The sequence below is a fragment of the Perna viridis genome, chromosome 2, assembly GCF_037379345.1.
Source record: "Perna viridis isolate PV_CMFRI_1.1 ecotype Kerala chromosome 2, ASM3737934v1, whole genome shotgun sequence".
NCBI lineage: Eukaryota > Metazoa > Mollusca > Bivalvia > Mytilida > Mytilidae > Perna > Perna viridis.
Genome location: NC_142446.1, coordinates 1,914,499 through 1,941,060, shown reverse-complemented (window position 1 = coordinate 1,941,060; position 26,562 = coordinate 1,914,499). Strand labels below are relative to the sequence as shown.

The window sequence follows — 26,562 nt, the reverse complement described above, 5'->3', positions numbered from 1 at the left end:
AGGAAAAGAGCCTGTTTATACTACTTAAACCAAAACAAAAACAAAATTTGCTCACAAAAAATTGAAAAATCTAGTAGTCTTCAAGATGTACACCTAAAACTGTTATAATATCCTTCACAACTTCTCAATAAAGATGTCATTGATTTTTACCCATATTGGTCCCGTTAAAGCCGAAATACCTCAATCACGGACTCAGTGGAATTCAGAGGCTATATAATACTTACTGTTAGGAATATAAAGTACATGTCTTATTGGGTTAAACATGCAACTTGGTTCCAAAATTAGTGTAAAAGTTACATGATCAAATTATTTCTTTTTTTTAAAACTTGATGCTGAATCAATTGGATGTTTATATGAACAAAAAAATGAAAAAAATGTATTGTGATGCAGGGGCATTTCCGAACCCCTGCATCCAAATACATTCCATTCATTTAGTTTACGTATATAATCGTCCAATTTTTAATTCAATGCCAGACTGTAACAACTGAAAGAACAAAACCACCTTGGACGACCAGGCATGAAAAATGGGAATATTGACATCTATCTTTTAAAAACATTTGTCATGTATTGATTAAAATAAAATCCTTATTTATGTAAAGAAGCATGAAATGTATATTTATAACCAGTCTATGTCACAGGCTGTTAGAACGGCGAATTTGTGTCTATACTACCCCGTCAGATAGTAATGATAAAGCACTTTAGTCAGTCAAGTAAAAAGGTCCGTTTCAGAAATGGTATAACTAAATACCCAAAAATCTTCCACACCTTTCGCAATGGGTTTCTCTCCCCTATACTAAAATACCCCTGAAGAAGACAAGTCGGCGAAGTGGTTACGGCTTATTAAACGTTCACCATTTACGAAAATATCTGTATTACCTGTAAAAAAACATGGGTAAGATTCATCAAGGATTGTTATTCTTTCACGAGAAACGCGTGGACAGGTCAGTCAATTTCAACACACCATTAAATTAGGTTAGGTAAGATACCTTATGTTCTTTGTTGTGTATGTCTGTTTTCCATGTCTGGTCTTTGTCCTTGGATTACATTCTTTTGATTACCGCTATAACCTTGGTTCCCTTGATTACTCTTATCTAACATACAGAATAGAAAAAATACAGCCTGACTTCAGTGCAATTCTGGTAAGCATAAACAGTAATGTAAATGGTTTCTACAAGCCTTAACTAGAGTAGAATTTCACTTTTAGTGGTCTGTAACTCACTATTAATATATACAAATACATGAGAAATATCTTAATTTTAATGAATACACAGTGTGAAAAAATACCCAAAACCATATTTACTTTTATTATATTGAAAATTTATTGAATATTTAATACCAATTAATCCTGTTAGGCGTTTATAAAGAGGGCAATGAATGTGCAATGGGACTTGATGTCAAACATTGCCAAAATATGTAATCGAATACACACATTTATTAAAAAACATTTTGGATTATTATAAAACTCTAGAATATCACATTCTCGAATTCATTAAAGTCAGTTAATGTGAACATTTAATAAATTTCTGTAAGTTTATTCCTGGCATACTAATATATTTTTTATTACGTTGATATATCTATACATACTATCAGCAATAGCCTTTATTGTTTCACCCTTGACTAAAAATTTAAAATTTTTTTCCATTAATTGGTAGCTGTATTGGGAAAAGCTGGGTGCTTAAATCTTGCATAGTTGGTATAGGTAAGGTGGACGCCATCTTAAAAAATAAAACCACGTGACCTGTCAATGCTTACTCGACTCTGGTCTGCCTGCAAAAATGTTGACCAATGGCAGTTTTCAATGGTCAAGGTTGGTGCCAATGTCTTGCAAATGGTAAAAATAATTACCAATGGTAAGCTATAAATACCAATGGCGATACTGTGAACGCACCCAGTATAAAAAAACCATGACAAACAAATTCTTCATTTGCTAATTTAGCGCCCTACAGGGCAGTGAATTGTACAATGTAAAATTTAATGTACAGATAGCCAAAAGTTATAAATTGATACAAATTCAAATACATATAATAGCTGCATTTTTCTTTCCTTTTTTTTTTTTTAACATGAAGAAACAAGTATCATTGATGATGTTTTCAATAAACACAGTGACCATACTCAAGAGAGACAAGAGGCAGAGCAAATCGCAGTGGATAATATTTGGAAAAAAGAATATATATAAATATTAACTGTCACTTTAATCATAAATATGATTTATTCAAATAAATATATAAAGCGACCTTTTTCATGTAACTAGATACAATTTGTTTATTAAATTATATAGCATCTGGTATATATAGGTGTGTTCTGCAGACATAAGCCAGATAAATAATTCCTTGTTATTCAAACTTTTTATCAAACACATTATTTAAGATATTATTCTTATTGACATAGTTATAGGGCATTCTAGAAGGAAGTGGATTTCATCTTCAACAGCTGTTTTACATAGATTACAAAATCTCTGTTCAGGTGGTATATTTTTATACCGCCCTGTCTCAATCTCTAAGTGATGGGCACTAATTCTAAAAGCAGTAAGTAGTTTTCTTTGTGTATAGGTGCCCCATTCCAAATAATCTTTAAACACAATTGATCTTTAAAAAGCCTGTAACTTCTGAGTTTATTTCCACTAGAGCCTTAATTTCTTCTATCATCAAAAAGATCAGTTTTCCAGATTTTAGTATATTTGCTACAGAATTTATTATACAAATATTTTCTAAGTGAAGTTTTAAAAGAAAATATATTATTATTTTTATCTAAATGAAAATAATTCACAATATAAGTGATACTACTGAACCAACTGGTTTTATTATTTTCATGTAAAATTTTTGCAGTTTTGTATGCCTCTCTTAAAAGGCCTGTAGTTTCAGAATTAGTAATATGTACCCAATATTTAATCATATTAGCAAATACTTCTAATAATAAAGGAAATCTTCCAATTTCACCTAGAACTGCTATGTTTGTGGAACGTTTTCCAACCTCAAGAACATATTTACAGAATTTTACATGTAGTTTTTCTGCATGTAAATTTTCACATAAAGAATTAAATTGTTTGTCAATTTGACCAGTGGACTTAACTGTTGAAGATGAGCCCCATATCTCACTTCCATATAAAATAATTGGTTTTACAGTATGATCGAAAATATGCAATAATGTTTTAACCTTTGGTTTATGATGCTGGAAGCATTTTCTTATTTTGAATTATGCCTTCATACCTTTGTCTAGTAAAGTTTGTTTGGCAACTGTAAAACTGCCAGAATTAGAAAAAAACTATTCCTAAATATGAATAGGTCATGACATTTTCTATTAACTCACCATTTATTTTATATGATAAAGGAGTTAATCTTCCTGTTTTATTAAAAACAACAGATTTTGTTTTACTTACATTTACCTCTAGACCCCGAGTATTACAGTAGACTTCTAATTGATTCAAATATTGTTGAAGACCTTCAGGTGATTTAGACAAAAGGACAAGATCATCTGCATACATCAGACAATTTAGTTTTGTATCATTAAGGTACACAGGAGAGCATCTTGCTGTAAAAATTTCTGGTATATCATTTATAAATATCTTAAATAGGTTTGGGCTTCAATTGTCCCCTTGTCGAACTCCAATATGAGATGAAAAATTAAGACTTGTATTACTGGGGTCTATCTTCACACATAAATCAATATTTGAATACATATTTTTTATAACTTTATAAAATAAATCACTAATACCATTTTTCCTCAATTTGTAAAATAGTTCATCATGTCTCACAGTGTCAAAAGCACGCCTGAAATCCACAAAGCAGATATATAGTTCATTTTTTTCATGCTGTGTATATTTATCAATAAAGTTTTCAAAACAAAGATATGGTCTGAGGTTCGCTTACCCTTTCAAAAACCTATTTGCTCAGAGCATATAAGATTTTTGCTAATACAAAATTTATCAAGTCTAGAATGTAATATTTTAGTAAATAGTTTACAAATATTCATTCCAATTGTGAGACCTCTGTAGTTAGCTTGGTCATCTTTAGTGCCTTTTTTTAAAAACTGGGACAATAATTCCTTGACCCCAAATTTTAGGGAACTCTCCCTTAGTTAAAATAAAGATTAAGTTTAGTGGTTTTATAATATAACTAATACTGTTTTTAACATTTCATTAAGTATTGAATCATAGCTACTAGATTTATTATTTTTAAGTGAGCTGACAGCATCTATAATTTCTTTATCAATGATCTCTTTTTCAAGAAGTTCTGAAACAATTTTCTTTTTTTCTTCATTTTTAAGCAATTCAGATATGTTTAGGGCATGTTTTGCCTTTACATTATTTAAATCTTAAAAGTAATTATACGAGTCTTCTGGTGATACTTCAGAAATGTTATCTTTATCATGCGACAGTTTTCCAAGCAAATACCAATATTCTCTAGGTTTACTGTCACGAAGGTTATCAAGTTGGTTAATAATAGAACTATAAAAATCTCTTATTTTTTGTTTACTAACTTTCCTGTATATTTTCAAAGAACTGTAAAATTTCCCCTTATTACTGGGTCTTTATTATATTTTTTCATTAAATTCAGTTTATCATCTAAATTTCTCTTCATAATTACAAGTGAAGTATCATGCCATTTAGGCTTTTTAGGTAGTGAGCTATGTTTATGTTTTTTCTTGTTGAAATTACAACCGGCTACACTTGCAGCATCACAAAGGACATAATTTCTGTTGTTAACCGTACACTCTATATCTTCCTTATAGTCATTAGTTGTAATAAAATTAATTCTGTCCTGGTAATTTTTAGAAGTCAAAGTTTGTTGATATATAAAATTAGTGTTTACATTCCACCTAAAACATAATGGTGCAGGTTTTAGATGCATATCATACTTTTGAAGTGTACACTTAACTTCGAATAAAAGTGATATCTGACAGTGATCTGAAAGATCTGGTTTAAAATCATGTACATGAAAAAATTTAACATATTTCAGAAGTGACTCTGATGTGATACCATAATGTACTGTACTACTGCCTCTGTAATTATGGCAGGTGTATTGACCAGTGATGTCACTAGTACAACAGCCATTTAATATACATAAACCTGATTCAATACATGTATCATTTAAAGCTCTGCCTCTGGTCAAGACTGTGGTGTCACGGCTAAAACGGCTCATTATTTCATTATCTAGAGAGTAGTTTTCAAAAAGTGGTATGTTATTATCATAGTTATTTCCAATGACTAAATCTGGTTCATTTCCAGTACGAGCATTCAGGTCTCCCATTAAGGTAATCTGCCCCTTTTTTGAGTATCTAGCAATATCTTTTTCAATAATATCAAATAAATCTTCTTTTAAAGACTGGGAATATGATGAGTTGGCTGGGGGATTATACATAAAACAGATAAAAATATCTTCTTCAGTGCCAAAAAATGAGCTACACAATTGCAACCAAATATAGTCATTACAGGTGTGCTCCAAAAATTTTACTCCCTTTTTAATATCAGTTTTTACAAAAATTGATATACCTCCAGATATTTTATTACATTTTCTATTTTTTGGTCTATTCAAATGCATACCTTTGTAATTAGGTAGAGAAAGTGATTCTTGCTGAGTGCAATGAGTTTCAAGTAAGCATATAATATCTTTATTCATAATTTCCCTAATGAATGTACTGTCACTGTATTTATTGAAACCCTTAACCTTATGTCCATTTATATTCCAACTTGAAATATGTAAACTTTTCTTTTTCACAAACATAATTTATATGTCAACCCAATGGTAAATACACCATGTAATAAAATAATCATTAAACATCAAGGCAACCCATAGAATTTTGTCAAATGAATGAATAAAATAATATAAAATGTTCTCAAAGAGAGATAACTCTGTCATTCAGTGAAAGAACAACATATGTAATACATGTTAAAGTACAAGCAGCTTAACAAGTGCTTCTTTTTGTTTTCTGTTAATCACATTATCAGTATATTAATATCTAATGATTTAATTATAAAAAAAATTAATTTCAATTATTAATTTAGTTAGTAATATCACTGTATTACTCCAATAATATATTGTGAATGGAAATGACTTACTACAAAAGCATACTAGGTTCCTTGAGTTGTACCTTGTGTATGTAAATAACCATATATTTGTACAACCTTTTGCTGGATACAATAAAAGCTAAATAATAATCTTGTGCTTCACCAGCTAAATGCACCAAGCACCAAACACTATCTATTTGATATTATATATAAGCAAAAAATATAATTACACTAATAATAAACAAGAAAATTAAAAGGAAAAAAAAAAAAGAAGATGTTTCTGTAGTCATATACAGTTATTACTTATTCATATATTTTACCTTACACAGTTAACCAACCGAAAATACTAGTACAATTATATACATAATACAATAACGTCCAAAGTATCATTCTTTCAAATGTCCAAATTTATAAGTCATCAGAATTTGACATTTTTGATCGTTCATTTTACAATACTCCCACTTGATATACACATTCAATGGAAGTCAATACCCTTTATCATAATTTCTCTTTGAAATGTCCATATTTATTAGTTTCCAGAAATGAACATATTAGTAGTGTTTGATGGTAGCATCATACCTGTATTAAAGAAGGGGGGTTTACAAATTGTGGAAACCCGGGACCAGGGAATTGACAAAAGTAATTTTGACTAAAAGGGATGGGAGAGCTCTGAATATCATGATAATTAACCCCAGAAGGCAATGGTGTACTTTGGTTTTTTTGTCGAACATTTGGACTGCCTTTGAACTTTGATTTCTGATTTACATACCTAGACCTCTTTGGTGGTTCAGATTCAATATTCAGCATTTTACGCATTGAAGATTTAATACTTGAGATAAAGATCTTAAGTCTCAGAATTGACAAATGAGAGGCAGCATCATTTGCAAAAAATTTTCAAATAGGATTTCCATTGTTTGTAAGTGAAGTATGATGACAGATTTGCACATGACTGTTATTCAAAAATCTGTATTTCATCAAAATAATACAATTATCTATTTTCTCATTCAGAGTTTTGTCTTTGAGATTGGGGAAAGGTAGGGAAATTATCATCTTAGAAAATTGACAATGTTTAAGTAACATTTCAATAACCTCCATATGTTCACCAACACATTTATCTGGGTCAGAATTTCTGATATCATTTGAGAACATATGTAAAAATATCAGATCATAGTCAATATCAATATTCTCTATCATATCTAAAAAATCATGACAAGCAAAAGCTTCTACTTTATTGACTAAACAATTTTTTAAGAAGTTTTCAGTTCGGATCTTCTTCACATGTGAATTACCAACAATGATAATTTTTTGTTTTGCATTATCTGCACTGCTGCTGTAATTGCATGAACTTTGATCGGTACCATCAATCTGAGACAGGACCTCAAATCGGTTGGTTGTACTAGTCTTGGATGGTTTTGACATAATACATGTACCTGCAGACATAGTTTCAATGTTCGAACTGACTTTCATTTGTTTCGAGATTGTGTCTGTGTTACTTGACATCGATAAACAGGCTTTAGTAGTTTGTCCAAATGCTTCTGATGTTGATTTAAGCAACTGTGTCATTGCTTTTAACTCGCTCTTTGTATTTTCACTATCTTTTGTGATTTCTGTTAGTTTAGCACTTATATGTTTTAGTTCTTCTGTAATGTCCTTGTTAAACTGTGTAATATTCAAGTTTGCGGATAAAACCTCATGAGTTTACTGTCTAAATTGAGCGCCTGGGCTGTAATTTTTTTCTGTTCTTCAACTTCAGATTTAAGTTGTGTGATGATTTCATCTTTTCCACTGTTATATTGGAAATTGTTTGTGTTACTGATTTTTCGATACGTGTAATCAGTTCAAGTGTTTTCCCATAAATTTTATCTGTTATCTTGTTTTGTGTGTTACCCTGTGGTTTCCACTTATCATCAAAATCTGTTGGTACATTTGCACATGTTTTACATGTGTATTTTCTAGAGGTAGTAACAAGTATATAAAGTTGATATACCGGTAGGTCCGTGCATAGGTAGTGTGTCTACCCACTTACATGTACTGCACTCAATCATTGAGTCATCATTAACTTTGTTGCATGACTTTGTGCATGACACATTAGTACTATTGTTGTCTGCCTGTTCATGCATATGTGGAGGTTCTTCAGACTCCTTAGAGTATGATTTCATTTTCACAGTGTCAGTTTTGTTTTATTCAGTTTCTACATTGCTATTTTTTATTGTCTTAGGTTGTTTTGGGGACTGTCTGCTCAGAATCACTGAGTTGAGTCTCTACTAGTTTAACTTGTGTCTGATCATTAACATCATCTTTATTTGCATCTGACATACTATGACTGATGGAAGACTCAAGTTCATTGGGTATGCAAATGTCTATTGCAAACATGTCCATAATCAGACGGATTAAATGTAAAATATCCTATGAACAGGATTAAATGTAAAATATCGTATAAACAGGATTATATGTAAAATATCGTATGAACAGGATTACATGTAAAATATCCTGTGACTAGGATTACATATAAAATATCCTGTGACCAGGATTAAATGTAAAATATGCAAGTAGGAATAAGAATGTTACAAAACTGAGTTATAAATAAAGATGAAAATTATAAAATTAAAATGTTAGTAAATTATAATGTTAGCTTTCTGGCACTGTAGCATGACATCATTTAATTATATTAGCTGTATTTCTTTATATTCAGGGGTGCTCTTGGGAGGTATTCATACATTTGAAATCCTTCGTAATAAGAATATCTAGAAAGTTTCGTGGTGGTTTCCCACTCAATTAGTTCATAAATGGCTTGATCTGGCTCCTTCTCTTCTTCACTCAGTTTGAGGTCTTTTGCCAATACTTGTGACGTTGTAGGATTGATTTCCACTGCGGGTTTAATTTTGAAAATTGTTTTTTTGTCCCAATTCTTTTTCCTTGAGGCTTCTATAGGTGGTACTCTAGTCCAAATTTCCTCTGACCCTGCAACCCTCTTCTTTTTTATTTGGATATTGATATGACGGGTTGCGGTCAGAATGATGTGCCATACAAAAAGTTGGAGATTTAGCGGTACCGCGGATGAATCGCCCTTCAACCGCTTGTAACGACTTTCAAGTTGAAATTGTGCATGTCACACCTGTATGCTGATACCAAATTTGCTACAAAATTACATTTATTATTGAAGTTTCGATAATTTTCCACAAGAGACCCTGTTTTGTTGACATTTTGAACCGTAATAGAGAGTAGGCGGAGCTTGTTACTTTTGGAATATCATGTATAACAGTCCACTTTAATGGAGGACCTCAACTCAAACAGAATTTTCGGATGAGCTCTATCTGGGCCTGGCAATTTTGATGTATTTAGTACTTTTAACAGTTATGTATTTCTTCTTGTGATACTGGTTTGATATCTGACTTGGTGTTTAATGCAAGTTTTTACTGTTTGTTCATGTTGTCTTCCAGATTCTACTTGTTTCTCCTGTTCCTTGCAATGATTTTTATCATTCCCTCCTTACTAAGATCTTCGATATACCAGCATAATGTTACCCTAATCTATGCTTATGCTTAAATGCTGAACAGTCTCCTTACTAAGTAGAATTGTACCTTTTGTGTTCCTTGGTTTGCTTTTCAGTATATGTTTGTCTATAGCAGTGCTGAGCCTTTGCACAAAAGAATTCATTTGACCCATGTCGTCCCAATTACTGTATTATCAATATCCTTATGCATTTCTTCATAATTTGCAACTAAACTCTGACCAGTCTATATCAGGGAAATTAAAATCTCTAAATGTGAAAAGTTCATATTCCATGCTTTGCTAGTAATGTCATTTAATGTTAATAAGTTTTTTGCCTCTGAAGACGGACTTATAGATGCATCTGAATAACAGTTTATTGTCACCTCAAAGATCTACCTTTATCCAAACATACCCTCTGTAATCACTATTCACACTGACTTCCACAGCTTTCAATATTTTTCTTACATTAATACATTTGTAAGTACACCTCACTTAGCATTTCCCAGGAAATTGCTTGGAAATAGTTCATAGTAATTAAAATCAAGTTTTGCTTTATTTAAGTTAAAGCTGTACTGACTGTTTTTAGGTAGCACTTCGGTTATTGCAAAAATGTCTGGTTTATCCTTGCCTATCAAATATGTGTTTTTTAACTCATCAATCTTATTTAAAAAACCTATCAGCATTTGTGTAGATACATTTCAAATTTTGTAAACAATTTTTAAAATCACCACCTCATAAATGTTTTGACATATGTATTTTGCTATTTACATTCTTCATATTGACATTTACTTTTCCTCCTTTTGTTTTCTCTTTACAACTTTCAAATCCCATGGAGAGCCCCAAAGATTTGCTTCACTTTTCCTGAAGTTTTTGTATCAACTAGGTTGTCATTCATTGACTAAGCTTCATTTAGTTTCTCTCGATTTTTCATTCTTCCTGAATTAGTAAGATCATGCCAGGCACTGATCTACAAATGTACAAGTGTGGGGATAACATTTTGAAAGCATATTTACAATTTCCATATAATCAATTATTTACGGAGTGACTTATTTATGATGAGCTTTTGACATTTACAGTTTTTTTTTTAAGTTTTTAACTATTATGGAAGAGTTTGAACCGTCAACTGTTATACAATGTACTGCAGGCAGGAGGTTATATACTGTACTGCAGGCCAGAGGTTGTACACTGTACTGGCAGGCAGGAGGTTATACATTGTACTGGCAGGCAGGAGGTTTTACAATGTACTGCAGGCAGGAGGTTATATATTGTACTGCAGGCAGGAGGTTGTACACTATACTGGCGGGCAGGAGGTTATACACTGTACTGGCAGGCAGGAGGTTATACACTGTACTAACACGCAGGAGGTGATACAATGTGCTGGCTGGCAAGAGGTTATATACTGTACTGGCAGGCAGGAGGTTATACACTACTGGCTGACAGGAGGTTATACACTGTACTGACAGGCAGGAGGTTATACAATGTACTGCAGGCAGGAGGTTATATACCGTACTGACAGACAGGAGGTTATACACTGTACTGGCTGGCAGAAGGTTCTACACTGTACTGGCTTGCAGGAGGTTATACACTCTACGGGCTGGCAGAAGGTTCTACACTGTACTGACTGGCTGGAGGTTATACACTGTACTGGCTGGCAGGAGGTTATACACTGTACTGGCAGGCAGGAGGTTCCATCAAGGGTTATACACTGTACTGCAGGTTGGAGTTTATACACTGTACTGGCAGGCAGGAGGTTATACACTGTACTGGCAGGCAGGAGGTTCCATCAAGGGTTATACACTGTACTGCAGGCAAGAGTTTATACACTGTAATGGCAGGCAGGAGGTTATACACTGAACTGGCTGGCAGGAGGTTATACACTGTACTGCAGGCAGGAGGTTATACACTGTACTGTAGGCAGGATGTTATACACTGTACTGCAGGCAGGATGTTATACACTGTACTGTAGGCAGGTGGTTCCATTGTACTATTGTTCTTAGATACAAGAAATATTTGTATGTGTCTGAATGAATGTGTGTATATTTTCTTGTATATGGGTCAAATTAAGTGTTTTAGGTAGATTGTTACTAGATGATGGATGACTTTGTAGGAAAAGATTATTTGTGTTCTAGTATGTCATTGTTGGAGTGTTTTCCAATTTAAATTTTGGAGCACGTCTATTACAGGTGTACCTTGCTGCTCTGCACTTGACCATTTTTGGTTGGTGATCTTTGGTTTTTGTTTGTGGATCCCTGATGTGGTAGCTGTATTTAAACTAACAAATGAAGTGTATGCTCTTTCCTATACAGTTTTTTATGTTACTTTCAAGTTTTGTTTCAAGAATTTGGTTGTTTTGATGCTAAGCTGAGATGATAATTTTGTTGATGTCTCTTTTTGTAAAACATGCAAATGCAGACTGGAATCAAAGCATATTGGATTTCTCGCTGTTGTTGCTTGGAAGACTCATTGAACATTTGAACATATAATAATAAAACAAAATAGAAAGATTGGGCATCTTATGTAGACTTGCATGAAGGTTACTGTTGGGACTGCCAAGGAAACAGTGTATCTTACGGGTAAAACTGTTTTACCTGTAAGTTTAATATTTAACATTTGACTGCATTTGAAGCAGGGGTATTCTCCTTGTTAGTTTGCTCACAGTATTTCTAGTTTACATAAACAAGAACAGTATGGGATTCTCCAGATGTGACATGTATTTTGTCAGAATATTTACCATCTACAAGGACTGTTTATGTTTGAAGTGTAAGAAAATTTCCACTTGAAGGTGTGAGACTCAATGCCTCTTAGGAGATTTATTTTTAGCTCACGTTGTCCAAAGGAAAATGTGAGCTATTGCCATCACTTGGCATCCATAGTCGTTCACAATTTTTCAAAGCTCTTCTCTTCTGACACTACTTGACCAAATAGAACCTAACTTGGTATGGATGTTCCTTAGGGTGTTCTTTATAGAACTGATGAGGGATTTTATTCTCTGTAGACAAACATGGCTGCCCTAACTGAAAATAGAACATAGGGGTCAGACAACAGTTTGTCTCATTTAACTCCAAAACTGTTAAGTTTAGCATTGTTCTGACAAAGTAAAAGTACTCAGCATGCTGATATATCTTTCTGTGGACAATTTCTTGTGTAAATCTGACAACCCATTTTGGAGCTATTGCCCAATTTGGACGTTTTTTTGCTATTTTTAATGTTATATCTTGTAAATATCTTTTCCTCTGACACTTCTGGATCAATTAGTTCCAAACTTGGTATTAATGACCCTTTTGGGTATTTTGCATAGAAGTAGTGGTTGGATATTTGATCTGTAGACAAACATTGCCACCGTTACTTAAAATAAAACATACTGGTCAGACAGCAGTTTTTTTCATTACCATATCTCCAAAACTACTGTTCGTTTTATCCAAATTCTGCCACAGGTTGAAAGTATGCAGCATGATGAGATCTACCTGCGGTCAATATTTTTTCATGAAGATCTGTTAATTCATGTTGCAGAAAATGCCTTTTTAAATTTTTTTTATTGTTGCTATTTTTGATGTTATTACTTTAAAAAAGATCTTCTCCTGTGAAACTGCTGGACAGAATTTGATGAAAGTTGATATGGTTGTTACTTAGATTTTTAATCCACGGACAAACATGGCTGCTGTTGCAAAAAATAGCTTATTAAGCAAGGTGAGCGATTCAGGCTCTTTAGAGCCTCAAGTTATTTTACTGGTTGTCTCCCTGCATTAATGTCATTAAGGCCATGTGAGCTTTTGCTATCACTTGGCTTCCGTCCTTGTCATCATCCGTCGTATGTCGTTGTCAGTCTTCGTCATTAACAATTTTTTAAAACTCTTCTCCTCTGACACTGGTTGACCAATTGGAACCGAACTAGGTATGAATTTTCTTTGGGGTATCCTGTATAGAAATGATCCAATGTAAAACATGGCCGCTGTTACTAAAAATAGAATGTAGAGGTCAGACAGTAGTTTTTCCCTTATATCTCCAAAATTGTTAGGTTTAACTAAATTCTGACAGGGTAAAAGTGTTCAGCATGAGAGCTATCTGTGGTCAAATTTTCATTTTAATCTGTTAAGCCATGTTGTAGTTATTGCCCTTTTTCAATGTTTTTTTCGCTATTTTTGCAACTTGATCAATTTGAACCAAACTTGGTATGAATGTTCCTTGTGGTATCCTACATAGAACTTGTGTTGGGTTTTTTGATCCGTCGCCATTGCGAAAAATAGAACATAAGGGTAAAACAATAGTTTTTCACATATATCGCCAAATCCGTTAAATCAAATTTTGAATAAAATAAAGTGTTAAGCTTGATGAGATCTACCTGTGGTCAAATTTTCATTTTAATCCATCATGCCATATTATCTCTTTCAAAAATCTTCTCCTCTGACACTATTTCACCAATTTGAACCAAACTTGGTATGAATGTTTCTTGGGGTAGCCTGCATAGAAGTGTAATTGGGATATTTGATCCATCGAAAAACATGACTGTTGTTACTAAAAATAGAACATGGGGGTCAGACAGTAGTTTTTCGCATATATCTCCAAAACCCTTAGGTTTAGTCAAATTCTAACTGAATATAAGTGTTTAGCTATCTGTGGTCAAATTGAACTAGCATGGGGATTTTTGGTCTGCTGAAAAATATGGCTGCTGTTACTGAAAATAGAACATATGGGTCAGACAGTAGTTTTTCACATATATCTCCAAAGCCGTTATGATTATTATTAGGACTACAAAAGTCTTCAGGTATAAAAGTTTTCAGATGACTCCTTGTAAGAGTTATTGTCCTTGATAGGGGAAAAATTACTTCTTTTTTTACAGTTTTCAGCCACTTTCTGGAAAACTTTGATAGATAGAAACTTTCAATTTCTGAAATGATCCTTATGAGAAGTCCTACCAAAGCCCTTTTGAGTCAAAGTTGTTGGACAACTTATTTTATTAAATTTATTGCCTTTGTCCATCAGTCTATTTATCTGTCAGTCCGTCAGTCCATGGGCCCATTTTCAATTTTCCTGACTTTTTTTATATGCTTGAAGATATTGACATGATTTTTGGTATATAAGTTCACCATGATAAGTTACAGGTCAAATTTAACTTTCTTTCTGCTTCAATGATTTTTACTGAAATTACGGGCCTTGAACTTAGCAAAATCACAGAAATAAGTTTTCCAGACTTTTTCTCTCTAAACGCTTGCAGATATTGACATGACTTTTGGTATTTAAGTTCACCGTGATAAGTTACAGATCAAGTTTAACTGTCGTTCTGCTGCAATGATTTTTACTGAAATTATGGGCCTTGAACCTAGCAAAATTCTTTCTTTCTAAATGCTTGCAGATATTGACATGACATTTAAAATATGAATTCACCATGATAAGTTACTGGAAATGTGTGTGTTTAGTTCTGCTCCAATGATTTTTACTGAAATTACAAGCTAAATTCACAGAAACCACTGTTTTTTCGGCCTTTTTTTTTCTAAACGCTTGCAGATTATGACTTGATTTTTGGTATATAAGTTCACCATGATAAGTTTCAGGTCAGATGTATGTTTTGTTCTGCTACGATATTTACTTTCCAAAAGTCTTTTTAAAATTTTATTTTGTTGCAATTTTGCTAATGCCCAATTCAGTGAAGAAACTCTCTAATTCCTTTTTTATCATGGTCCTTCTACATGTATTTCTCTTACTAACAAATTTACTTGAGTATCCAACATGGGGATGTGTAGGGTATGTGAGCGTGCTCACTAAGGTACTTTCAGGGCTTTCATAGTCTTTTCAATGAACAGGCTTAATAGAGAAAATGAACCGTCTACACCTTCAAAATGTATCAAAGGGGGGATGGGTCCCATTGTGATTTTGAATCATCCATTTCCACTTTTTGAACTGTCTACATTTTGACAGTAGCCGGTTCTTAATGAAACCTCTACTTTAATTACAGGAAAAATTTGGCGGAATTGTAGTCTTACCCGAAACAAAACAAAGCAGTTCTATCCGCCAGATGGTGCAAATAAAACCAGTTAAATAGGTATCACTAAAAGTAAAAAACAATAGCTCTTTCAAAAATTTTGGCACGAAGTGATGAGATAAGAAAAAAATGTAATATTAAAACATTCAACCAGTTTAAGTATAATTACCCCCTCCCCCCACCTCCCCATGTAGACTTGGAGTGACTTTGTCCGATCAAATTTTTTCCTGAAGTTTTCAATATTTCATTGTTGTGTCTTGAAACTGACAGCTTTGCTTAAATTCAAAATAATGATTGCCTCTCCTATCTTAGAAAAGCTATGCTTCAATATTGAATGAATGTTTTTTTTGAAGAACAGCGAGCAGAACAGCCCGATGTGTAATAACATAAAACTTTTTTTTAACTTTTTGAAGAATATTGTATGAAGAATTAAAAAAAACTTGAATGAATGCATTGAAAACCATATATATTTTCAGCAATAAAAATTAAGTGTAGTATCTATTTTTTTTTTTTTTTATTCTGATAAGTGTCAATTTCTTATTTTCTTGCTGTTTAACTTTCCTGTTAAGGTTGTTTCTGCTGACTACTGAATCCTCTCTGCTTTGACTAATTGCCAATCTATTACTGGGGACCATCTCAAGACTCTTATTTTTCCGACACAGTCAGTATAGTTTCGCTTTTTACCCTTTGACCTTAAAGACGCTCTTCTAAGGAAACGCAAGTCACCTGATCATAATTCTTTTTCCTGATTGGTCAAATACTTACAACTTAGTGGCGTTTGAAAAAAAACCTGTATCAAAAATTGAAATTGCATGCCAGGTGTTATTTCTTGGATGAAATGTAGAAAATTACAAGTAAAAAGAACAAAATTAATTTTACTGTGTCGGCTATCTTTTTTTAAAGATAGTAATTGTTTTACATATAGGTGTCCAAGAACTATAGGCATGGTAAATCATTTGGTTCTTTTCTTTTCAGTTGTTATAGTTAAAGCATGTACAGAATGATAAGAAAAGTTAAAGCTGTTGGTAGAATGCACAGGTAACAGCGGTTATAAATAATATCATAATTAAATTAGTTTATTATCATAAATGTTCCTCCTCTATAGAACACTAGAGTCAAAGTTATCAATGGATTTTAACCAAAACACTTTTTTTTTAGACTTTCAGACAATCTAAAACTATTTTGATGTCCGAACCTAGACCTTCAGACAGTCTAAAACTATTCTGATGTTGGAACCTAGACCTTCCGACAGTCTAAAACTCTATTGACGTCCAAGCCTAGACCTTCAGACAGTCTAAAACTCTTCTGATGTCCGAACCTAGACCTTCAGACAGTCTGATGTCCGAACCTTGACCTTCAGACAGTCTAAAACTGTTTTAGTACTGCTAAACACTAATTTCTACTAATGAATGTTAAATTGTTCAGTACAAATATTCAGAAGGCCATTGTGGAAGTATTACCTGTGTTTTTTTCTATTTTAGATTTAAATCCAGATATTTAGATTTTGCTACTAAAGTGAGGAAAAATGCTGTTTTGTCCTTTTTCATTATGACTGGAACTGGACTTCTTCTCTCTTTTCCATTTGCTTATTATGAATCGTGGGTGATTAGTACAGGAGAACAAAGATATACTGAAAGAATAAAAAGTTTCAAAGAAAAAGAGGGAGGCAATTAAACGAGGAAGGTAAGAAATAATAGACTACATAAAAACAATTTCAAGAAGTCAATTTTTCATTCTAGTAGCTTGATATGCTAATGCATACCATGGATTTAAGGGCCAAAAAGGGGCAAAAACAAACATTCCTGTAGACACTTGGTTTTCATGTGATAACTTGAATATTAGTAATAAAAATTTTTAAACAAGGTTCCAGACCATGTAAAGAAGGTTGCTGAAGATGTTATGGGTCATATAATCTCAACTGTTATAGAATTAGGGGTCAAAAATAAGCATTTCTTAGAATTTATATGTATTACTCAGTAAAAACAAAGGAATGTCTATGATATTGTTTTACAATATTCTATACCACAATGTTCAGACTGGAATTGATTTTAGGGGTTTAAACTTGACCATTTTAGAAACTGGGAGCCAAAAAGGGGGCCAGAAACAAGGATTTTCATGATTTCCAGATAATTACTTGACAGTCTTTTTTCTTGTTGCTAATTCTTTTAGAATATACATGCTTTATTGAGAGAAATTTTAGGAATCTTCTGCTTGGATCAGGAAATCACTGAAATCTATGCCACCATCAAAAATAGCTTTGACAACATTTTAGAAAGTACACTAACACTCTGCAATACTCATACAGTTGGAAAATCTCCAAATACAATGAGGGAATTCATGGGGTTCGCTAGGTTGGAATCCCCCTTTTTGTTGTACAATATGTTGATTTTGCACAAAACTAAAGCTAAAATGAGTTAATAATTGCCTGGGGCCCAATTTTTTAACCCATCACTTTCACAAATTTCTGGATCTATCCCAAAATATATCATCTTGGTTGATGTTTGGTGCGATTATTCCTTGTTCTTTGCTTTGAAAAGGATAATGTTGTCATGTACAAAAATGTATCTGCTGAGGGAAAAGATCTTCCATGCTGGCAGAATTTTATACCATCCTGGTTGTTCAATAAATACATGTATAGCATAAGTGTATTGATATCTGTGATATTGTCTGACAGGTTGGGAATGAACTTGGGTGATAATGGCCCAACTACAAGTATATAAAAACGTGTAGCCAAAAAGGGGCAAAATCAAGTACTTTCAAAAACTTGGTATAAATTGATTATTTTCTAATCATTTCCAATGGAGTTTGATTAATTTAATTTCAAGTCTTTAATTTGTGCTTTCTAATATTATATCTCTGACCTTGCACACATGTAATTTAATGTTCGATTTAGATCCAATGGGTTTAAAATTGAAATTTAGTATTTTTGTCAACAAAAATTAAAATCTTTGTGTTATTTATTGTCTGTTTAGATTTTGGATCGTTATCATAATAGTTAAATTTGTCAAGTCTTTTGACCCCATTCATTCGGTGTCAGAAAGTTATAATGTGTCAAATACATGTAAGTCACATGTGCAAATCAAATTCAGAGGTGGTTCTATCTTTTATATAACTTTGTATACAAATGTATTTATGTGTGCCCAAATGCAACAAGACAAAATAATGATTGATATGACCATTCAGTAATTTTGACTGCTACACACTAAATACCTCATGGAAATACTTCATCTGCCGATTAACAATACAGCTGGTGTACCACAATCCTTCAAAAATGCTGTGTCAGTCTATTGAAACACTTTCCTAACTGTCTATGAGCAATACAGTTGGGCTACCACAACCCTTCAAACTGTTATGTCAGTCTATTGAAACACTTTATCTGTCTATGAGCATTACAGTTTGGCCACAACAACCCTTCAAATTGTTTTGTCAGTCTATTTTTAACACTAAATATGCTTTGATAAATAAAATGAAATAAAAAGAAGTTTTAAGAGTGTATATAACAGTCCATGCTTGTGGCTGAGATAGTCAAAATATGATTGAGCAAATCAAAATTTGTGTTTAAGTACATGTAGTAGACTTAGTAAGAATCATGCAAATCTGAAAAATGTGATACACCCTAAAAAAGGCTACGTATTTTTATTTTTTTTGTAATTAAGTTGTTTTATGGGTCTATATTATGAAATGTGTAATTATTCATTCCAATCTGCCTGCTCTTAGAAGATAATCAACATTGAAAACCCAATAGATTCTATTGTATTTGAGTCATTTACAGAGTTATTTCCCTTAATTTCAAAATGTACAGTGCATTCTATATATTTTTTTTCTTCTAAGAACAAGGGTTATTTGAAAAACTGAATGTTAATTTTTGTTTACTCTGGCAATTCAAACAAAAGACCAAAAATAAAAATATGTAGGCTTTACAACCATAAATCAAATTTTGCATGATTTTTAGCTGGGGTGATACTTGAATAGACATAATATGTTTATCTTAGTTATATTTTCATTGTGGCTGGTCCTTAGAGTCTTGGTTTTAGCAACCAGTGCAATATTTCAAGGATGCACGTCAGTGGTCTTATCAAGCTGCACCAAACAGATGATCTATTGTAAAATTACTGAGCTCTCATTCTGTATTTCCAAATATTTTTTGTTTCATTTATATATCGTCTGCTTCTTTGTAGGAAATTATGGATTCAATTGGTAACTTACAGTCATTAAGAGATCCAGTTATTATTGAATCTTTGAACCTTCTTTTGAAAATATCAACATCAAGTAGAAAAAGATGTGTTCAGATGATTCAAAATTCTGTTGGTGGTCACATGACCATGACATCAACATCAAGCCGCCTTATATCAACAATATCTGTATCAAAACCAGTTAACTGCCTGATTATATCAGCAGTGAAAAGTCATCTTCAACATTACAGTGATGGAGGACATTTTGTTATAATGCTTACTGTTATGTTAGTGACAAAATTCCTGAAACTCAACATATGTTTTTTATCAGAACTGTTAGACAGATTTCTTATTTTTATTGTAGATTTTTTACGTAGTAACATGATTCAGTTAGATGTGGCTAGTCTTAAGCATGTCACAATGTTTGTAAAATCTATTTTAAATACGAAGCCGTTGTGTAGATTGAATAATCAAGACTTAAATAATCTATCTAGGCTTTTAGTTAAAGTATTTGTGAACAGTGTTGAGCTGGACAATTGGGAAGAATATTTACACATTATTTGTGAAACAGGGTCATTAGTATTAGATACCAAGTTATTTCCAGGTTTACTTCTCCCAATTTATCAACTCCCAAAACATAAAGTAAAAAACCTGCAAAATAAATCATCACCTTTAACAGTTGTCTTGGTGATAGTTTCTATGACAGGAGACACAGAGGAGATAACAGATCATGAGTATGAGATTTCCAGTAAATTACTAGCTGAAGATACCTCATTGGGGATGATTATGAATTTTTGCCTTGATTGTAAAGAAAAAAAAGTTGACATGGTGTTTTGTCAGAAAGTGATTCATCCAAGAGTGAAAGCTTTCCTGTATAGTGAGAACATTCTACCTGTGGATCGTCTTGGTTCTTCCATGTTTCAACTTGTTCATAAATTGACAGGTAAACATCACATCACATCAACTATCCACAAAATATAGTATCCATGGACTTACATATAAAAAAAAGTTTTAGGTTTGAAATATGGCTGAAATTTCCTTTGTGTAGAAGAATCAGATTTTCACTGATTTCTACTTAAATAAAGTGTCATTTTCCTTCAATGACCACTTTTCCCAAGAAAAATCAATATATATGGGTAATTATGTTCTCCTGGAGAAGATTGTTTTATTCTTCATTTGTCCTAATTGTCTACTAGTGTTCTTGGCTTATAATTGAATGAAATTAAGCTTGGCACCAAAATAAGGCACTATTTGAAGTTGTGCAATGTCATATTTAAAAAACCCCAAATGGCAGACACTCAGTTTTAAAATGTTAATAAATAAGGAAAAAGTCTTAGAAATTTGAAACTTGGTTAAAGTAAAGGCTATTGTTTTAACATCTTAAAAAAAGAATGGATGCCATGGCTGATACAATGATTGCAATTGCTTGAAATGTAAAAAAAGAAAAATTTAATCATGGAAATTGATTTTAAATGCTTTTGTGACAATGGCAGTGTGTGTGTGTAACAATCAAATCTAGATATAACCACTATTTTCAGCCTGTCAACCATTGAGATGTTTTCAACTGTGCTCACCTGCGCTTGGTTACCTTGATTCTATGGAACTATTACATATTAACCAGAAGAGCTTTATGTTTCTAAGGCATAAGAAATCCAGAGTATCTACTCTATTACTGACAAATCAGGATGAAGAATCAGTTCAAGAATTAAAGGTAAGGTTTGAACCTTAAATAGCAATGAATTTGAGAAATACAATTTGTGTTTTATTTGTCTGGCTTCCAAGTTCTTTTTAGCCATTCAATAGATTTTTTAATGAAGATAGACCACTTTCATGTATATTCCAGGAAAGTTTTTCATTTATATTGAGGTCAACTTGGGTCAACAGGTGTTGGAGATGAGATCTAGAAACTTGAATTAATTACTAAAAAGAACTTTTGAACGACACATTGTAGTAGCATTTCAAATATTGCTAAGTTCTGTGACATATTTCATACATATAACTGTTTCTCTTCTTTATCCTTCAAATAGTATAGAACTATAAACCATTTTACACCAGATTGGACATTGATGGTGAATATGAAAATTGTCAATCTGATTATAATCAGCTGTTAGGATACGTTACACTGCCTTAGGGAGTGTAAGGCAATGTAGTGTATCCTAACAGCTGATTTTAATCAGATTGGAAAATTTTCTATTGAGCATCATACATTTGAAGCATGATACTTTATCACACTAAAGAGTTTTACAGAGATTTAAAATATCAGTCTTTGTAAGAATCATTCATACTCTTTAATATGTAATACATCCCAAAAAAGGCTATACATTTTTATTTTTGTTACGAAGTTGCATTATGGGTCTATAAGATGAAATGTACAATTATTCATTCCAATCTGTCTGCTTTTCGAAGATAATCAACATTGAAAACCCAATAGATTCTGTTGTATTTGAGTGTCATTTACAGAGTTATCTCCTTTTATTTAGAATTCTACAGTTCATTCTATATAATTTTTATCTCCTAAGACCAAGGGTTATATGGAAAGCCACATGTTAATTTCTGTTTACTAAAATATTAATAGCCCAAACTATTACGGGAGTTGACTTTTTTTGTGGGTCCCTGGTGTAGGAAATAATGATAAAGATTGGAGTACAATAATTTATATAAATAGCAATCTTGAATTCTGCATACCTAGGTTGCAACAATATGATAAATTAATATAATGATACAGTGGATCCTTATAACAGAAATCTTCGACACACATATACTTGGTGCAAACTGCACCAAGTGCAATTTGGTGCAGCATCAAAAACATTTCACAAAGGTGACCAAGTTAATAAATGAAAACTCAATATCCCTTAAAAGAATTTAAGTAATAATTTGTGCACCAAGTGATTCACATTAAACTCTTTGATGGAATTCAATAAAAGTCTTGATGGTATATAAAAAATGTGTTGTATGAAGATAAGCTTATTATTCCATGGAATGTGAAACCAAAGTAATTATTATTCCATGGAATGTTAAACCAAATTAATTGTTATTCCATGGAATGTTAAACCAAATTAATTATTGAAGTGGTATGTGATCTTGGTAAGACTGCTCACATTATTTCTTGTTTGATATTCATTATACTGTGCTCCTAATCAGTGAAATATGTATTAGCATGAAACATGAGTGCAACATTGATGGGTCAAGTGAATACTTGACCATTTTGGTAGATGCTGTATTGTGCTGTTGTCTGTCATTATTATACCCCCACATTACAAGGGGATGGTATATAGGAATCTCCACTTCTACTTGAGTTTTCATTACAATCATCCTGGCTTCAATAGATGGATTTATTTCAAATTTGGTATGTGGCTTTATATACCCGTAGATGAGATATACTTTTTAAATAGTTTTTGTTGCTATTTGAGTCTTCATATTTCATGAGACTTTGTTTTTTTTTTTTTCGCAACCGGTATATGGATTGATAGAGTATATTTTCATCACAAAAAATCTTAGCTGCCACAAGGTTGTTATAAATTTTGATTGCTGTCTAATATCAACATCCTGTGTGAGTGGGTGTATACCTAGCACAACAACCTGTGTGAGTGGGTGTATACCTAGCACAACAACCTGTGAAACTTCACATTTGCCTATGTGTATCGGCTGTGCTCCTCATGTAATCCATTTTGTCTTTATTTGCTAAGGCTGTCTGCAAATTTGCACTGCATTAATAGATTTTGTCTTTACTGCCTAGGCTGTATGCAGCTGTGCACTACATTCTCTAGTGAGATTGACATTCAGATGTCAAGTACTGCCAGGTGGAGGATGCTGGGAAACTATGGCCGCTCATTATCTTAGATATCGGGTAATTATCTCAGGTATCAAGCAATGTGTTACTGTGGCAGTTCATTTACTCAAATATTAGATAATGTGTTACTATTGCCACTCATTATCTCAGTTATCAAGTAATGTGTTAGTATGGCTACGCATGAGCTCAGATATATGGTAATGTGTTAGTATGGCGACGCATGATCTCAGATATATGGTAATGTGTTAGTATGGCGACACATGATTTCAGATACATGGTAATGTGTTAGTATGGCTGCACATGATCTCAGATATCAGGTAATGAGAATATGTGTACCTCAACATATCTCATGTAGACAAAATGAGATATTTTTAATAACGCTTGCAGTTACTGAAGGCTAGCTCAGAACATATTTAAAAATGACATTACCTTCAAAACTACCGGCATTAGAAATAATTCATCAGTACAATTCCAGTAGACTGGATTTGGAGTAGTAACATCAAGCACCAAATAGGCAGGATTTGATGTAGTGCAATACTCAAAAAATGACTTTGTTTTGTTATGCATGGATGCAATTAGGGGTTGAATATATCTATTCTTTTTTTTTTAAATTAATTTTACTGTCTTATTGTACTAATGATAGATGACTTTGTTTTAGGTAATGTCTGGGTTATCAAACTTAGTTAAAGAATTCAAATATTCAAAGTCTTCAGTAATAACAGCACTTGAAGCTTGCTGTACAAGTTTGCTGTCAATAGCCAAAACTAACGTTAAGGATTCAGAAGAAGGAAAAACAGATAATAATTTTCATCACTTCTGGAAGGTTCCACAGGAAGTGAATGAAGGGGAGATTACTTGTAGTTGTGGGATGTATAGCAGTGATGTTTCAGTACTAACTGATATTGGAGAAACAATATTTAATGAAAAACAAGCTAAAGAGGAAATCATTCAACAACATTTTGATACTTGTGTTTCTGGAATGGTCATTGATCAACTAGATATGTGTTTAAATGGTGTGAGAACTGCATTCCTTACTGCTAATGCTGTGTTATCAACCAGATTGTATATTAATGAAAAGGAAAGCTAGTGGTTTTCATTTATTTCAATACATGTTTTGAATCATATGGTTTGTATTGTTTTTCAAATATATATCTTTCAGTGATTAATCTCTGTAGGCATATCTATCTGGACCCAGTGTGCCATTTTGTTATGGAGAAAATTATGATTAATTAAAGAGGCATGCTTACTGTCATGTTTATACAGTATAGGTTACTTTTCAATAGTAAAACTTGCTAAAAGAGCAATTACCCTAGTAGGAAAATGTTCAGAAGCCTGTCGGTATAATAGGTAGATTTTTTTCTAACTTATTATTATCACAACTTAGCTTACTTGTGATAACAACTTAGCTTACTTGTTAGTTGTTACCACAAGTTAGCTTAGTTGTAATAACAAGTTATAAAAAATATCTACCTATTATACCAAGGGGCTTCCGTACAAAATGTACACTTACCCTAGTAGCGATCAAAAAGAACTGTTTACCTACTAGCTAAAAATGCAATTACTCTTGAAGCTAGAAAAATTACCCAAGATGCAATCTTGTTTTAATTTTAAGTCATGTCTACATTTGGTTTGAATTTGAACCCTGTAATCAAGTGAAATTAAGCTGTGTTCATGTAGAGTTTAATTATTGCACAATATGCAACAAGGATATTTACAGTAGTCTACTATTCATGAAAATCTCTAATGTTAATAAAAAGCTGCATACAATAAAATGTAACAGTTGAGAAAAATGCCAAAACTTACGGAAGGAGAAAGGAAAGTAAGACTGGAAGGCTGGTATTGATATTTTTCACCAGGAAGTCCCATGCTATTCAGAAGGAACAACAAAATATGAGATGCTAAATGGCTTATATATAACCAAAAGAATACATACGAAATTACTAAAGTAAATGCGGAGCATGGACGAGGTGTATCGGTAGGGTTAGCGTCCAATGCTTCTCTAGAAACACCCGTCGAGTTGCTCATAAAATGTAAAGTCCGGTGTAGACGAAAAAAGAGGAATACTAGAACATGTTGAACAAATCAGTTTTCATGGTGCAGATGGATGTACAAAATGTTAACCGCTTGGGTCAGCCATGGTGTGAATGGATATTTATTTATTTTTATTTACTGATTAACTTGACACAAAAGTATTGTTTCACTAATTCTTGATTGCTTTTATAGGGAAATGTAAAAAAAAATACGTCATTGTTATGGCGCGGTATCAGGGTAAAAAATAAGCATTAATTCCATATGCTTAAATCGAAGTTTTACATATGCTAAAATATTAAAGCATATCCTTAATTCGAATAAAGCAAATGCTTAAATAATTCATCATTTACAGAATTCGATTTTAGCATATGCATAAGTACTTATTTTTTTTAAACCTGATACCGCGCCATACATTGCAACAAATGTATTTTTATATCGAAACTTATGGAGTGTTCATATCACAACTCATACGTTATGCAAGAGCTTGCCGAAACTACGCAGACTTTTTGTATCGCTAGAACTCTAACAAATAGGCTTCTGGAACAGGGTTATGTTGCTACAAGATTGAAGTCATCACTACAGAAGTTTTATGGTCATCATCATGAACTCGTGGATCGTTACGGTGTATCCATCTGCGCCATCAAAACTGATTTGTTCAACGTGTTTTAGTTTTCCTTTCCTCTTTCGTCTACCTCGGATTTGACTTTTTATGAGCAACTCGGCGGGTGTTTCAGAAGACGCTTACCCTACCGGTGCACCTGGTCCATGCTCCCAGTTTTTAGTGGAGTCCGAGTTGCTCATTTGCTTTTGTTATTTTGTATGTATGCTTTTAGTTACTCTGTGTTCTTCGTTGTGTATGTCTGTTTTCCATGTCTGGTCTTTGTCCCTGGATTACGTTCTTTTGGTTACCGCTATAACCTTGGTTCCCTCGATTACTCTTTTACTTATCAGATAAGGCATAATTATGATTTTGTATAAAATTTTATTGTTTTTTTCAGCCATTTTTACAGAGTTATCTCCCCTTTCATAGGAATTTCGAGGTTTCCACTCGTTATAGATTTTGTTAAGACTTTTTCTGCGTTTATTTGGATCTTAA

General features: G+C 32.8%; 1 protein-coding gene across 5 annotated transcripts; it reads left to right on the top strand.

Annotated features, from left to right (window-relative positions):
* Positions 1-777: 777 nt before the first annotated feature.
* Positions 778-24,559, top strand: LOC148623270 (molecular chaperone MKKS-like). Of its 5 annotated transcripts, XM_088564992.1 has the most exons (9): positions 810-977; positions 1,653-1,850; positions 2,389-2,525; positions 16,449-16,511; positions 16,955-17,156; positions 19,652-20,588; positions 21,184-21,356; positions 23,382-23,492; positions 24,094-24,559. In XM_088564992.1, exons 6-9 carry the CDS (start codon positions 19,658-19,660, stop codon positions 24,520-24,522), a joined length of 1,644 nt encoding a protein of 547 aa, XP_088421118.1. In that variant the 5' UTR covers positions 810-977; positions 1,653-1,850; positions 2,389-2,525; positions 16,449-16,511; positions 16,955-17,156; positions 19,652-19,657; the 3' UTR covers positions 24,523-24,559. The 5 variants fall into 5 exon arrangements, with proteins under 5 accessions (XP_088421116.1, XP_088421119.1, XP_088421118.1 ...); XM_088564994.1 differs by lacking the exon at positions 1,653-1,850 and having other exon boundaries at positions 816-892; XM_088564990.1 differs by lacking the exons at positions 1,653-1,850; positions 2,389-2,525 and having other exon boundaries at positions 778-892.
* Positions 24,560-26,562: the final 2,003 nt, after the last annotated feature.

Bases quoted from the DNA above. Each gene is read 5' to 3' on its own strand.
- LOC148623270 (XM_088564990.1), top strand. From the start codon at position 19,658: ATGGATTCAATTGGTAACTTACAGTCATTAAGAGATCCAGTTATTATT. The intron at 21,357-23,381 runs GTAAGGTTTGAA...TTTACTGCCTAG, and splicing joins AATCAGTTCAAGAATTAAAG to GCTGTATGCAGCTGTGCACT. The intron at 23,493-24,093 runs GTAATTATCTCA...ACTTTGTTTTAG, and splicing joins CTCATTATCTTAGATATCGG to GTAATGTCTGGGTTATCAAA.